The sequence below is a fragment of the Ursus americanus genome, chromosome 14 (assembly GCF_024610735.1).
Source record: "Ursus americanus isolate L20-20 chromosome 14, mUrsAme1.1.p, whole genome shotgun sequence".
Classification (NCBI taxonomy): domain Eukaryota; kingdom Metazoa; phylum Chordata; class Mammalia; order Carnivora; family Ursidae; genus Ursus; species Ursus americanus.
Window position 1 is genome coordinate 57,049,289 of NC_142140.1, and position 12,626 is coordinate 57,061,914.

At 60.4% G+C, this 12,626-nt stretch overlaps 1 protein-coding gene across 1 annotated transcript; it reads left to right on the forward strand.

The window, feature by feature from the left end:
- Window positions 1–1,164: 1,164 nt before the first annotated feature.
- Window positions 1,165–11,349, forward strand: UBXN6 (UBX domain protein 6). Its single transcript, XM_045804347.2, has 10 exons — window positions 1,165–1,349; window positions 4,222–4,385; window positions 4,709–4,773; window positions 5,538–5,666; window positions 8,479–8,576; window positions 9,121–9,196; window positions 9,872–9,956; window positions 10,054–10,404; window positions 10,497–10,645; window positions 11,199–11,349. Exons 1-10 carry the CDS (start codon window positions 1,267–1,269, stop codon window positions 11,325–11,327), a joined length of 1,329 nt encoding a protein of 442 aa, XP_045660303.1. The 5' UTR covers window positions 1,165–1,266; the 3' UTR covers window positions 11,328–11,349.
- Window positions 11,350–12,626: the final 1,277 nt, after the last annotated feature.

Here is a 12,626-nt window from a genome sequence, read left to right on the forward strand (position 1 = left end):
GAAAAGCGAACACTACGATCTCTCTTATATGTGGAATCTAAACAAAGAAAGTAAGAAGAAACACAAAGAACCCCACCGAGCTCATAGATAAGGAGAGCCAGTGGGTGGGTTGCCTGAGGCAGGAGGGCTGGGAGAAATGGATGAAAGGGGTCAAAAGAGAAAACAAAACCAAACCAGATGAACCAAAGCTACCACCGTGCCCCTCTCACTCCTAAAATATTAACTATAGTTCCTTTATATGATCTGATGCCCAGACACATCCGCATTTCCCCTGTGGTCTCAAAAATACCCCCCCTTTCCTGTACCTGCCCCCCCTTATGTGATGATGCAAACTGTCCCCAGCCCTCCTTGTTCCCAGCGTCCACCTTTTCTCTCTAGCACTTAACACCATCTGCTCTGCCACAGACTTCACTTATCGCGTTGTCTGTCTTCCCAACCCCATCGAAAACACCACGAGGTCTGCGAGGTCAGGGAATTTGTGTTTTCTTCCCTGCTGGTACAGAGCCGACTCCCAGATATGAAGAGTAAGTCATTATAACGTCTGACATTTATTGAAAGCTTTCTGACGGCATCATGACCCTTACAATGGGGTCCTAGGAGGTGGGTGCCAGTCTTATCCCCACTTCACAGGAAACCAAAGCTCTGCAAGGTTTGTGTGGGCTGCACCGGATTCTTCCCTAAATCCTGTGAAGGCCCTCAGGATGACGTTAGGGCGCCTTGGCCCAAGCCCCGTGGGGATGCTCCACAGTGGGTCCCCGGGCCCTCGCTCGTACGACCTCTCCCACATCCCTCAGCTCGTGTGCTCGAAGGAACCACTGGCGCCGGGCACTGGGACGGTCGCTACGGCCCTGAACGCCCCCACACTGAACTGCATGGGGAAGCCTGGGAAGGCTCTCGCGCAGGGAAAAGGTCAGGACCAAGTTCGGTTGGCCGGCCCCGCCCTCTCGGGTCATCGCTTTGGGGAACGCTGTGCAGGGAGCTCGGGCACCGCCTCCAGCGGGAAGCGCGCTCGTCGCCCCTGGCAACGGAGTCCGGAGAAAGCACCGAGTCGCGGCCCGAGGGTGCAGAGCGGCCGCCGCGGGCCAGCGAGGAGCGGAGAGCTAGAGAGGCACCCCCGGCCGATTGTCACGTGGGCGACCGCCTGAAGGCGGGACTTCCGGCAGCGAAGTTATTTTCTTTCCGGTTGTTGGCTCCTGCCGCCCCACCCCGACTGGGCCCTGCGCCCCCCGCCCCCCGCGGCCCCCTGCCGCCGGGCCCGCCGCCACCATGAAGAAATTCTTCCAGGAGATCAAAGCTGACATCAAGTTCAAGAGCGCGGGACCTGGCCAGAAGCTCACGGAGTCCGTGGGGTGCGTGACCGGCGCTGAGGCTTGAGATCCGGGAGCAAGGACGGGAGGGGGAGGCCAGAGAGAGCTAGGGGCGGGGAGGGGCGTCCGAGCGTCTGGGGGTGGGGAGAGATCTCTGGGGGCGGGGCAAGGGGGGCGAGGGTGGGAGAAGGGGGAGGGGTAGCCTCCGGGGGCGGGGGGCGAGGCCCGGGGGCGGGGGCTAGGGGGCGGGTGCAGAGAGATGGGGGTCAGTGGAGAAACCGCAGGGGAGCATTTGGGCTGGAAAGGGGCCCCGAAGGGGCATCGCCTAGATTTGGGGGAATCTAGGTTTTCCGAGATTGCACACAGAGCCTAAAGAAGCAAGTACAGCTGGGGTCGTAAAGAGTGGGGAGGCTTAGCATCCATGGCGATAGGGGTCTGGGCCCTGGTTCTGGAGCGTGAGGGAGAACGGGGCAAGGGTGGTTAAGGCCAGGGAGGCTGAGGCGGTATTGGAAGAGGTCTCGGTGAATTGGGGGCGCGGGGGTCGGAGTGGCTTAGGAAGGTCTGGGAGGGAAATGGAGGCAGGGTGGTGGTGGAGGTGGGGAGCTGGAGGCATCTGTGACGGGGAGGAGATGGGGACCTTGTGGGCGAAGGTTGAGTCAGAAGGGAGGTCCTGAGGGAGACCTGGGAGGAGAAGGGAGAAGGGAAGGCCAGTGGAGTGCCCATCCAGGCCACTGTGGATCGTCTGGGGAAGAGTCAGAGAAGAGAGGCTCCAGGGGCAAGTCTGGAGACTCAGTGGGGAGGAGTGTGTAGAGCTGGAGCAGGGGAGGATGGGAGGGCTCTGGTGGACTGGGGTGAGGGAAGAAAGTATAAAGGGGGCGGGGCTTTGGGGACTGAGTGGGGTCTAGGAAGGGGAGTGGCTGAAGAAAGATGTCAGTTCTGGGTGGGGTCTGTGGGGAATAATGGAAGGGATTGTGAAGAGGTGGGGCAGTGAGGGGTAGGCAGAGAGGCAGGGAGGCAGCAGGAAGGGAATCATGAGGCAGCGGGGGTGGGTGAGGGAGAGTGGGTACATGACATCAGGGCATCTGTCATGGGGATTGGGGGTTCCTGGGAGTGGGATGAAGGAGGCCCACTAGGACCAAGTTCCTGAGTCGGGGAGGGGAGTGCAGTAGACCAAATCAGGTCCTGGGAGCCTGAGAGAGGAGGGCAGCTTAAGGGAGGGCCAGGGAGAGGGGGTGGACCAGACCAGGGGGTCCGTTCATTTGTTCAACAGGTAGTGGGCGGAGGTGGGTGCTGGTGCAGAGTGTGACAGGAAGGAGATGGGGGCCATGTGGGTGATGGCTGTGTCAGACAAGAGGCCTGGGAGGAGAGAGGAGGGAAGTAGTGTGGAGATCCAGGCTTCTGTGACACGCTTGGGGCACGATGGGTCTCAGGGTGTGTGACAAGCGGTGTCTTGGGTGTCATGGGTAAGAGAAGGTCTCTGCTGTCTCGGGGCTCAGCTTCCAGTGGGGAGATAATGGACAGAAAAGCCAGCACACATGTGGCGAGAGATCAGGTGGTACTCAGGGCCTTGAAGAAAAATAAGCTGGGTCAGGAGACAGCAAATGATTTTGGGGACTGTTAGGGCATCCCAGAACCCCTCTCTGGGAAGGAGACATCTGAGCCGAGAGCCAGAGGAGGTGAAGTTCAGCCATGTGAAAATCAATTTTCTACACACACACACACACACTCACACTCTCTCTCTCTCAAGCAGCTCCAGCTGCTCCTAGACCTTCTTTCCTCATCCCACAGGCAGACAGAACATTCTAGGTAGCAAAGGCCCTGTGGTAGGAGCCAGTTGGGCCTGTAGGAGCAATAGCAAGAAAGCAGTATAGATCAAGAGGTGTGAAGGGGGGAAGTGGGCAGGTTGCAAAGGGCTGCAGGCGGGGAGGCTTTAGGACTGTGTTGTGCGTGTGGTGGAAGGGCTTGGTGCAGGAGCGACAAGCTCTGGCTTAGCTTTCAGAAGGATGCCTGTGGCTCCCCAGTGGAGTCTTCAAGAGGGCGGGTATGAGGTGTCTTGAAAACAGGTGTTTTTATAGAACTAAATGTCACATGGGGCGAGGGTGGGGCTACGTGATTCATCTTTTCTTCAACGTGAGGTTGTCAGCTGTGGGCAGAGGGGCAGGGATGGCCAGGAAGCAGGTCCCAGAGGCCTTGGGACACGAAAAGCAGGCCGCCTGTGTATCTGGGCAGGCCATGAACCCAGAGCCTTGGCTGCTCAGAAAGTTCTGGAGATGTAGGACAGATCATTCCAAGTCCTGGGGTCGGCAGAGGGTCTTGAGGGAAGGAGGTGAGGCAGGTGAATCAGGGTAGGGTGTGAGGAAGGACTTCCCTGCAGGGGAAAGCCAGGTCACTTCTGTGCCATGTGGATCTGGGAGCATGCATTCCATCCTTGTTTCCCCAGGCGGAGGCGAGAGCAAACCCAGCACCTGCCCTGTGACCTGGCATACTGCCTGCTGGGTAAACAGTAGGTGCTCTAAATGAAACTGCGCCACCTGGCTGTCGTAGACTGGCAGGCTTGACCTTGCTCAGGGAAGGGATCGAGGACTGACAACCTTTGAGTCTCCTGGGTTCCTGAAGGCGAGAGGGCGCTTCTCACTGCTGCGCCGGGGCGGCAGCCATGGGCAGGCTGCTGTTACCCGGTTTAGCTGCCATGACCCTGAGGCCCAGGCGGGTGCAGGACTTGCCGCCAGGGGCAGAGCTGGGAGCAGACCTGCCATCTGCCCCCAGGGGTTCTTCCGTGTTAGAAATATCTAGTGGCTGCGGGTGGCCCCTGGAAAAGAGGGACGGGTCTGTCCGATGGGGCAGAAGTGGGAGAGGGACAGAGGCTCTTCTGTCTGACCCCATGTCACCTCACTTTTCCTCTGTCTCTCCCCAGGGAGAGGGCCCCCAAAGAAAAACCCAACCAGCCAGCACTGAGGCAACCCCGCCAGGGACCCACCGATGAGGCCCAGATGGCGGCCGCGGCAGCCCTGGCCCGGCTTGAACAAAAGCAGCCCAGGGCCCGGGGCCCCACGTCACAGGAGTCCATCCGGAACCAGGGTGAGCATGGCCTGTGCTTGGTCCTGGATGGAAATAGTTACATGACCAGCAACCTTGGGGGCTTTAAAGTCTCAAGTTGAGAGGGCGGAAGGGTGCAGGGTGGAAAGGTGCAAGGTTGCTGGGGTCTGGAAGGCTGAGGAGGGAAGAAAGGAGCCGAGATAGGGCTGTCATCGGGTGGTCAGGGGAAGCCTAGGGGCACGGGGAGGTGGCTCAGGCAGGGGACCCGAGCAGGGAAGGACTAGAACTTGACCCACTCTGGTCTCGGGGGTGTGCCTGGGGACAGAGCAGGGCCTATAACCCGCCCATCTCTGCCCTGTTTCCAGTGAGAAAGGAACTTCGGGCTGAAGCGACCGTCAGCGGGAGCACGGAGGCCCCAGGGACCAACACGGTAAAAACATCCACATGGCTGCAGGACACCCGAGGGGCATCCTGGAGCAGGGAACTGGTTCTTGCCTGCACTGGTCTAATTGGCCATTTCCTCATTACCAGCTGGGTGCCCAGCCCTGGCCTATAAGCACATGGTGCTGGGGTGGGGGACACAGAGGAGACATCAAGGTGGATCTGGCCTTGTGCACAAAGGCAGTTTGGGGAACCCCGCCTGGAACAGTGGAGGCAGGTTGTGGTTGAAGGGGTAGACTGGGACCTTCACACTCAACTCCTGCTCTCGGCTGCTTTCCAGGGAGGTGAGGGGGCTGTTCAGACACTGGTGTCATCAGGGAGGCCTTGCTGGGGGAGGTGGGCTTTCAAGGAGAGCTTGGCAGAAAGGGTGTTCTGAGCAGCGTGACCCTCAAGGTCTCACCGAGTTTTGGAATGGAAGAGGCCCTAGACAGTGCTAGGGACTGAGGTCCAGTGAGCGGTCTGGACTCATCTAGGGCACGGTGACTCCTGACTCGCCCGCCATGGCCTCTTCCTCGTGAGATGAGGGAACCACAAACAGCAGGCGCCATTGAGTGTTCGCCCCACGTCCAGAGCTGCCAGGCACTTTCTCTTCTAGCACGTTTCGTTGTGAGCCGGCCCCACAGAGCAGAGGGCGGGCTCAGGGGACTCCAGTGCGGGGCCAGGGTGTCCCAGCGCTAACCATCAGAGGGGGCGGTGTTGGGCCGGGGGGGGGGGGGGCCTCCAGGCTCAGCCGCCCGCACTCCCGTCCCCCAGGTGCCCGAGGCCAAGGAGGAAGGCTCAGCCCATCTGGCGGTCCCCGGCGTGCGCTTCACGTGCCCTCTCACTGGGGCCACGCTCAGGAAGGACCAGCGGGATGCCCACATCAAAGAGGCCATTCTCTCGGTGAGTGGCAGCCCCGCGTCCCGTCCCCCTGCCCCCGAGGTCCTGGTGCCAGAGCCGCTCCAGAGAGCTGGGTGGCACTGGTCCTTGGTAACCCCTCTGCCCGCGTTCGACGCTCTGAAGAGACTGTGCGTGTGTACGCGGGGTACGACATTCTAAATGCACCAGGGTGGGTAGAGAAAAGCCACCTCTCGGCCACCCTTCCTGGAGGCGACCACTCTCAGTGGTTTCGGGCCCTTTTCAGAGATAGGTCCCAAATATGTGCAGCTGTCGAACCCCCCGAGCCCAGGGGTCCGAGGTTTCTGTCCCCGGTATGACAAACTGACAAAGCTGCTGGCTTCAGATGGCACCCATGCCCTCCCGTTCTGGAAGCTAGGAGCGTGGCACGGGTCCCACGGGGCTGAAATCAGAGCGGCAGCAGGCCCAAGTTCCTTCTGGACGCTCCAGGGGAGAGCACGGCCCCGCTTCGTCCAGCTTCCAGGCTGTCCGCGGCGCCTGGCTCCGTCTTCACAGCCAGCGCCCCCCCGCCCCCCTCTTTCTCAGGCCGCCTCTCTTCTGTCCTCCCCTAGGAGGGGCCTCGACGTTTCACCCACCAGGATAATCCAGGCTAATCAGCCTATTTTAAGGGTCCCTGCTTAGCAGCCTTAATTCTTTGTCCCTCCTGACCGCATCCCTCGCCGAGTAACATATTCGCAAGACTGAGGGGTGAGGACGGGGGCATCGGTGCGCCTTACCCCGAGTTCCCAGGTGTAACATTTTCCCCTGTTTGCTCTATCACCGCTTTCTAGTTTTTTCTGAACCATCTGACAGAAGTGCTGTGTCGTTAGCAGCTTGACCATAAGTCCTGTCGCCGTGTAGCCGGCTCCTTGCTGAGGAGCGTGTGCGAAGTGGCCTGTCCCTAGCGAGCAGTTACGCAGAACCTCGGCTGCACGGTGCTTTGAGCTGTGGGCTCCGTCCCGTGTGGGCGCGTGTGTGCGGTGTGGACAGCGGCCCTGCCCTCCCAGCCTCCGGAGGGCTGCCCCCGCGCACACTCCACCGCCAGCCCCGCTGGCTCACGGTGCCCACACCGTCACCATGGGCGTGCACACGCTTCGTCTTCACCGAACTGATAGGTGGAAATGTCTCGGGATAGTTGTAATGTGCATTTCCTTCATGTTGGTTCAGGTTGGCCATGTTTTCATAGGAGAATGCATCCTTTGTTGGGTGGTTGGACTTTTTATTTATTTTTTAGGTAGGTGGCATGCCTGGGGTGCCTGGGGGGCTCAGTCAGGGAAACGTCTGCCTTCGGCTCAGGTCGTGATCCCAGGGTCCTGGGCTGGAGCCCCACGTCATGCTCCCTGCTCAGTGGAGAGTCTGCTGCTCTCTCTCCCTCTGTGTGCACGCTCTCTCTCTTTGTCTCTCTCTCAAAATAAATAAATAAGTCTTAAAAAAAAAAAAAAGTTGGCTCCATGCCCAGCGCAGAGCCCAGTGCGGTCGATCCCACAACCCTGAGGTCAAGACCTGAGCTGAGACCAGACTGAGCCACCCAGGTGCCCCTGGGCTTTCTCGGAAGTTGATATGTAGGCACTCTTTACATATTAGGGAAGTTGTTTCTTTGCCTGTAATATGAATAACGAATATTTTCTCCTAGTTTTTTATTTTTTTTTATTTTTATTTTTTTAGAAGATTTTATTTATTTATTTGACAGAGATAGGAACAGCCAGCGAGAGAGGGAACACAAGCAGAGGGAGTGGGAGAGGAAGAAGCAGGCTCACAGCGGAGGAGCCCGATGTGGGGCTCGATCCCAGAACGCCGGGATCACGCCCTGAGCCGAAGGCAGACGCTTAACCGCTGTGCCACCCAGGCGCCCCTAGTTTTTTATTTTTGGTTTGTGCTCGTGGTCACTTTGCCACGTAGAGCTTTCGGGTCTTCACAATTAAATGTGTTGGTCCTGTGGCTTCTGGGTTTTGTGGCATACTTAGGCCTTCCCCACTTTGGAATTGAAATGATTCTTGCATTGTTTTTCTAGTGGTTTTTTGTTTTGCTTTTTGTTATTTAACATTTAATACTTTGATCAAAAAAAACCCCTCAGAAACCACTTCAATCCAGTTAGAAGCTGTTTCCCTGTAGAGCGTGAGGCATGAAGCCAGTGCTGGTTTTTCCCTGATAGACACCCCGCTTCTGCCCCCCAGCACCCCCTTTTACTGAAAACACCTGCTTTTTGGTCAGTGCTGTGAAATCTGCCTTTCTCACAAAGTAGGTTCCTGTATGGATTTGGCTCCTCTCTGGACGTTCTGCTCCTTTGTCTACTCTCGGGCCCTGGTCCTGATTTAAACGTGGCCGCAGGTCTCCTGGAAACACCTACGAGCAGCATTTGGAGCAGTGGCTGTTCCCTGGGGGGATCTGGGAGCTCCCGAGGAGGCTGGGAGGTCACTCAGGCCCGGCCTGGCCATGTCCTGGGAACACCCCCTTCTGGCTGCTGGGTGCCCATCTCTCTGCAGACCTGCTTTCTCTGCCAATCAATATCCGTGTCCCCTTGTCTTACCCTGGCAGCTAAACTGGGAAACTGGGCTGGCAGAGGTCTGTCTGATGGACCCCAGAGGTGGCATAATCTGGCCTGTGACGCCCCCTCTTCCCTAGAGGTGAGGGCAGGATGAGGCCAGGCTGGAGCACTGAAGGGCTCTCTCCTCTTCCTTTGCTGAGAACGCCCAGTTGAGTTTGTTTCGGGGACAGGCTCCTGGCTTGCCAGGGGACTATGGTCACCGAGGTCGCCTGAGTAGTGAGGCCGGGCTGCTGGGGGAGGGAAGGGGGCCTGATGCATTTCCCTCCCTCCCAGCACTTCTCCACCGACCCAGTGGCTGCCTCCATCATGAAGATTCACACATTCAACAGAGACCGGGACAGGGTGAAGCTGGGCGTGGACACCATTGCCAAGTGAGCAGGCAGCTGCCCTCCCACCAGGGTGACACTGACCCCTCGCCCCTCAGGCCCCACCCTGTGCTCCCAAGCCCTCAGGAAAGGGGGTTGGCTTCTCTGGGCCTCAGTTTACCTATAAAACGAAGGGGTTTCCCAAATCGGGGGGTGCCAGCCCTGGCTTTCCTTCGGCATCATCGTAGGGATGCATGAAGGAGGCAGGGTACCACCCCACTCCCCTCATCTGTTCGAACAGGCCTTGGGGAGGGAGGAGTGCCAGGAAGTCCATGTTGCTCCCGAGCCACTGGGGACCCAGAGCCTTCTGTGGCCCGTTATTCTGACTCTGCTGCACCCCACTGCTGTGTGTGTTGGCGCCCTCAGGAGGCAGGACCAAGGAGGAGGTCCGGTGACGGTCCCCCAGCGCGCTGTGTCAGGGGCAGCAGTGGAGGCCGTCAGCACCAGGGGGTGGGTTTCCTGGGGCAGCCAAGGTGCCATAGCGCCTCTGGGGTCCCTCTTACACGAGGCCAGGTAGGGCGTTCAGCGGCTGCTCCCTGTTCCGCCCCAGGTACCTGGACAACATCTGCCTGCATCCCGAGGAGGAGAAGTACAGGAAGATCAAGCTGCAGAATAGGGTGTTCCAGGTGAGGCTGCCCCGGGTGCCCGCTGTGGCTGGGCCTGTGCGCGCATGCACGGCGCCCCGTGGGGGGGTGGAGGCAGCTTGCTGGCCGTCAGGCGGCCCGTGGGGGCCAGAACCAGGCAGCTGGAGGGCTCCTCCAGGGATGGTGGGGTGGGGTGGGCGGCAGGTGGCGGACAGGGAACCGGGGCTTTGTGACCACAGGTCGTGCGTGCGTGGACTTTGCTCCCCGCACCACCCACCGGGGGTTTTAACTTTAATTTGAATGCATCGGGAAGCCGTCGGCACTGGTGAGAATTCTCCCATAAGAGAAAGAGAAATCGCAGGGTCCCGCCACCGTGGCCCGTGCCACCTGTGCCACTGACGGGGGTGCCTGTTGTCTCTTGATGCCACCTGCCCCTTCCTGCCCTCAGCATCACATACAGCCTGTCTCCTGTCTCCACCACCTCTGGGATCCTCCTGCTTCACCTGGTTGGTGGCCTCTGCGGGCCACTGGTGGAGGTCCTGCAGCCTTGTTGGGCGAGCGTGCCCGTGCTCTGCTCTGGGGACGGCTTCAGCGGGTTCACCCCGTTAGCAGTCGCTCCAAGCCCAGGGCACTCTGAGCCGGGCAGGGTGGTCAGTGAGACTGGTGGCCTCCCAGAGGCCCCAGGGCCTTGTGTGACCTCTGGCTTTACTCCCTCAGGAGCGCATTAACTGCCTGGAGGGGACCCATGAGTTTTTTGAGGCCATTGGCTTTCAGAAGGCACTGCTTCCGGTTCCCGATCAGGGTAAGGGAGGTCGAGCAGGGTCTTGGCAGGGCCGGGAGGAGGGGTCGGGGTGGGGAGCGCTCCCTGCGCCACAGAGTGACCCCCGTGCGTGCCCCAGACGGCCCCGAGGAGTTCTACGTGCTGACCGAGGCCGCGCTGGCCCAGCCCCAGAGTCTGCAGCGGCACAAGGAGCAGCTGCTGGTCGCCGAGCCTGTGCGGGCCACCCTGGCCCGCCAGCGCCGGGTCTTCCGGCCCTCGCCCATGGCCTCCCAGTTTGACCTGCCCGTGGACTTTTTCAACCTCACGGCGGAGGAGATCAAGCGGGAACAGAGGCTCAGGTCCGAGGCCGTGGAGCGGCTGAGTGTGCTGCGGACCAAGGCCATGCGGGAGAGGGAGGAGCAGCGAGAGACGCGCAAGTACACGTACACGCTGCTGCGCGTCCGCCTCCCTGACGGCTGCCTCCTGCAGGGTGCGTGCGCCGTGGCAAGCTGGGTGGGCCCGGGGGTGCTCCCGGGGCTTCTCCCGTGGACCGCAGCCCCACTGACTGTCCTGCCCACCCAGGAACCTTCTACGCCCGGGAGCGGGTGGCCGCACTGTACGCGTTCGTCCGGGAGGCCTTGCAGAGCGATTGGCTGCCTTTTGACCTGCTGGCCTCCGGTGGGCAGAGGTTGTCGGAGGAGGAGAGCCTGGCCTTCAACGAGTGCGGGCTGGTGAGTGACGGGCTCCCTGAGGGCGGCGGGGCGTCTCCGGGTTTCCCTGCCCGGCAGACTCCCCATGAAGGCGGCCACTTTCAGCACTGGGTGGTGTAGGGGTGGGGGCCGGGCCCCTGGGTTCAAGTCCCACCTTCCCATGTACATGTGGCATCCCCCCAAGTGACGTCTCTCTGCCTCAGTTTCCCACCTGGAGAGTGGGAACATGGCAGGCGTGTTAAAGTTCTCTGAGGTGCAGAACCAAGGCAGATGGATCAGAGATGAGGGACTTACTGGGGAGGAAGCAGGGGCAAGGGTACGGGGGGGGTGGGGAGGGGTGGTCAGACCCTCCCACGGGAAGACTGGAGGGCAGTCCTGATGGGTGCCCAGCACGGACACGGCTTCAGCCGGCTTGAGTGTTCGCGAGCCCGCGGGAACGGGCTGATTGTGGTGGCTGCCGTCACTGGCAGGGAGCCGCCCGGGGCGAGTGTGGCCCTGGCTCCAGCACAAGGGAAGGAGTGTGAGGACTAATGTAAGGGCCAGCACGAGGCTGAGTCTTCTCACCCCACCGCAGGTGCCCTCAGCCCTCCTGACCTTCTCGTGGGACACAGCCGTGCTAGAGGACATCAGGGCCGCGGGGGCCGAACCGGACTCATCTATTCTGAAACCCGAGCTCCTGGTGGCCATCGAGAGGCTCTCGTGAAATAAAAGCAGGGTTGGCTTTAGCCCGCGTGGGTTTGTCTCATGTTCTCCTGCTTCCTCCACTACTACTCCCTGCCACCCAGCTCCCCCCACCCAGGGTCCCCCACTCCTCCGGAACTGCCCGGCCTGGGCCACAGAGCACTGTGGGCACAGGGAGGAGCGCTGGTCGGCTGCGACACATGCCTGGGACCGCCATCTGGAGAGGGCTCTTGGGAGGCAGCCACCGTTATCTGTCCACGGAACCCCCAGGCAGGAGTAGGCCTGCAGGAGTAGGCCTGCAGCATGGGCCCCGTGCCTGCGTGCTGTGGCCCAGGTGGCCGCGGCTGGCCCTGACGCGGAGCCACAGGGTTCCTGGGGACAACGGCAGAGGGAGATGCAGGGCCTGTCAGGACACGGTTCTGTGATTACTAAATTATGAACCCGAATAAATACCATCAGACTAGTCTCCTGGTGCTGAATTGAAGCTGTGCTATGCAGGGCAGGGGCAGGGCTGCGGGGCTGCCTGCACAGGAGGCCTGAGCGTGGCACCCGGGCGAGGGTGGGGGTGAGGATGCTGGCTGGCACCTGCTGAGGGTGGGCCTTCCAGGAAGCGCTCATCTTAATGTGGGGGGGCAGAACAGGGTCCCCACAGATGGCCCATGCTCAGCCCCAGTCCCGTGGTGGTGACTTTATAGGACTAAAGGGGCTGTGCCTGTGATTGGTGATGCCCAGACAGGGAGTATCCTGGGTAGGCAGGTGGGCCCAGTGTCACCACAGCAGTCCTCACACCTGGTAGGAGGCAGAAGATGCCAGGCTGCAGGTGTCAAAGGTGGAGGAGGGGCCACGAGTCCACATGGGGGCCTCTGGAAGCTGCAGAAGGCAGGCATGGCCCCCCTCCAGGGCTTCCAGAAGGAACTGGCCCTGCCCACACCTTGGTTTCTAACCTGTGAGGCCTATGTTAAACTTCTGACTCTCAGAACCATAAAAACAAGTTTGGTTTTAAGCCAAGTTGGGGGTGATGTGTTCCAGCGGCCACCGAACTTGAATAACAGGGAAGCTGAGCCTGGAGCACGGGAGGCACTGGCCCTGGTCACGCCCCGAGGGGAGATGCCCTTCACCGCTCACCTGGACTGTACCCTCTGCTCCCCCCAGGCTGGCCCCTTCCAGACCCTCTCCTCCCTTGCAGAGAGGCCTGTGGTGGCTGGTCCTCTGGCCACCGCCAGCTCAGTGATGGACAGACCTGAAGCTCTGAGCCCCAAATGTGACTTCAAAACCAGAAATGCCTCATAGCCCCCCCAGCCAGCAAGTAGCCCCCTCACAT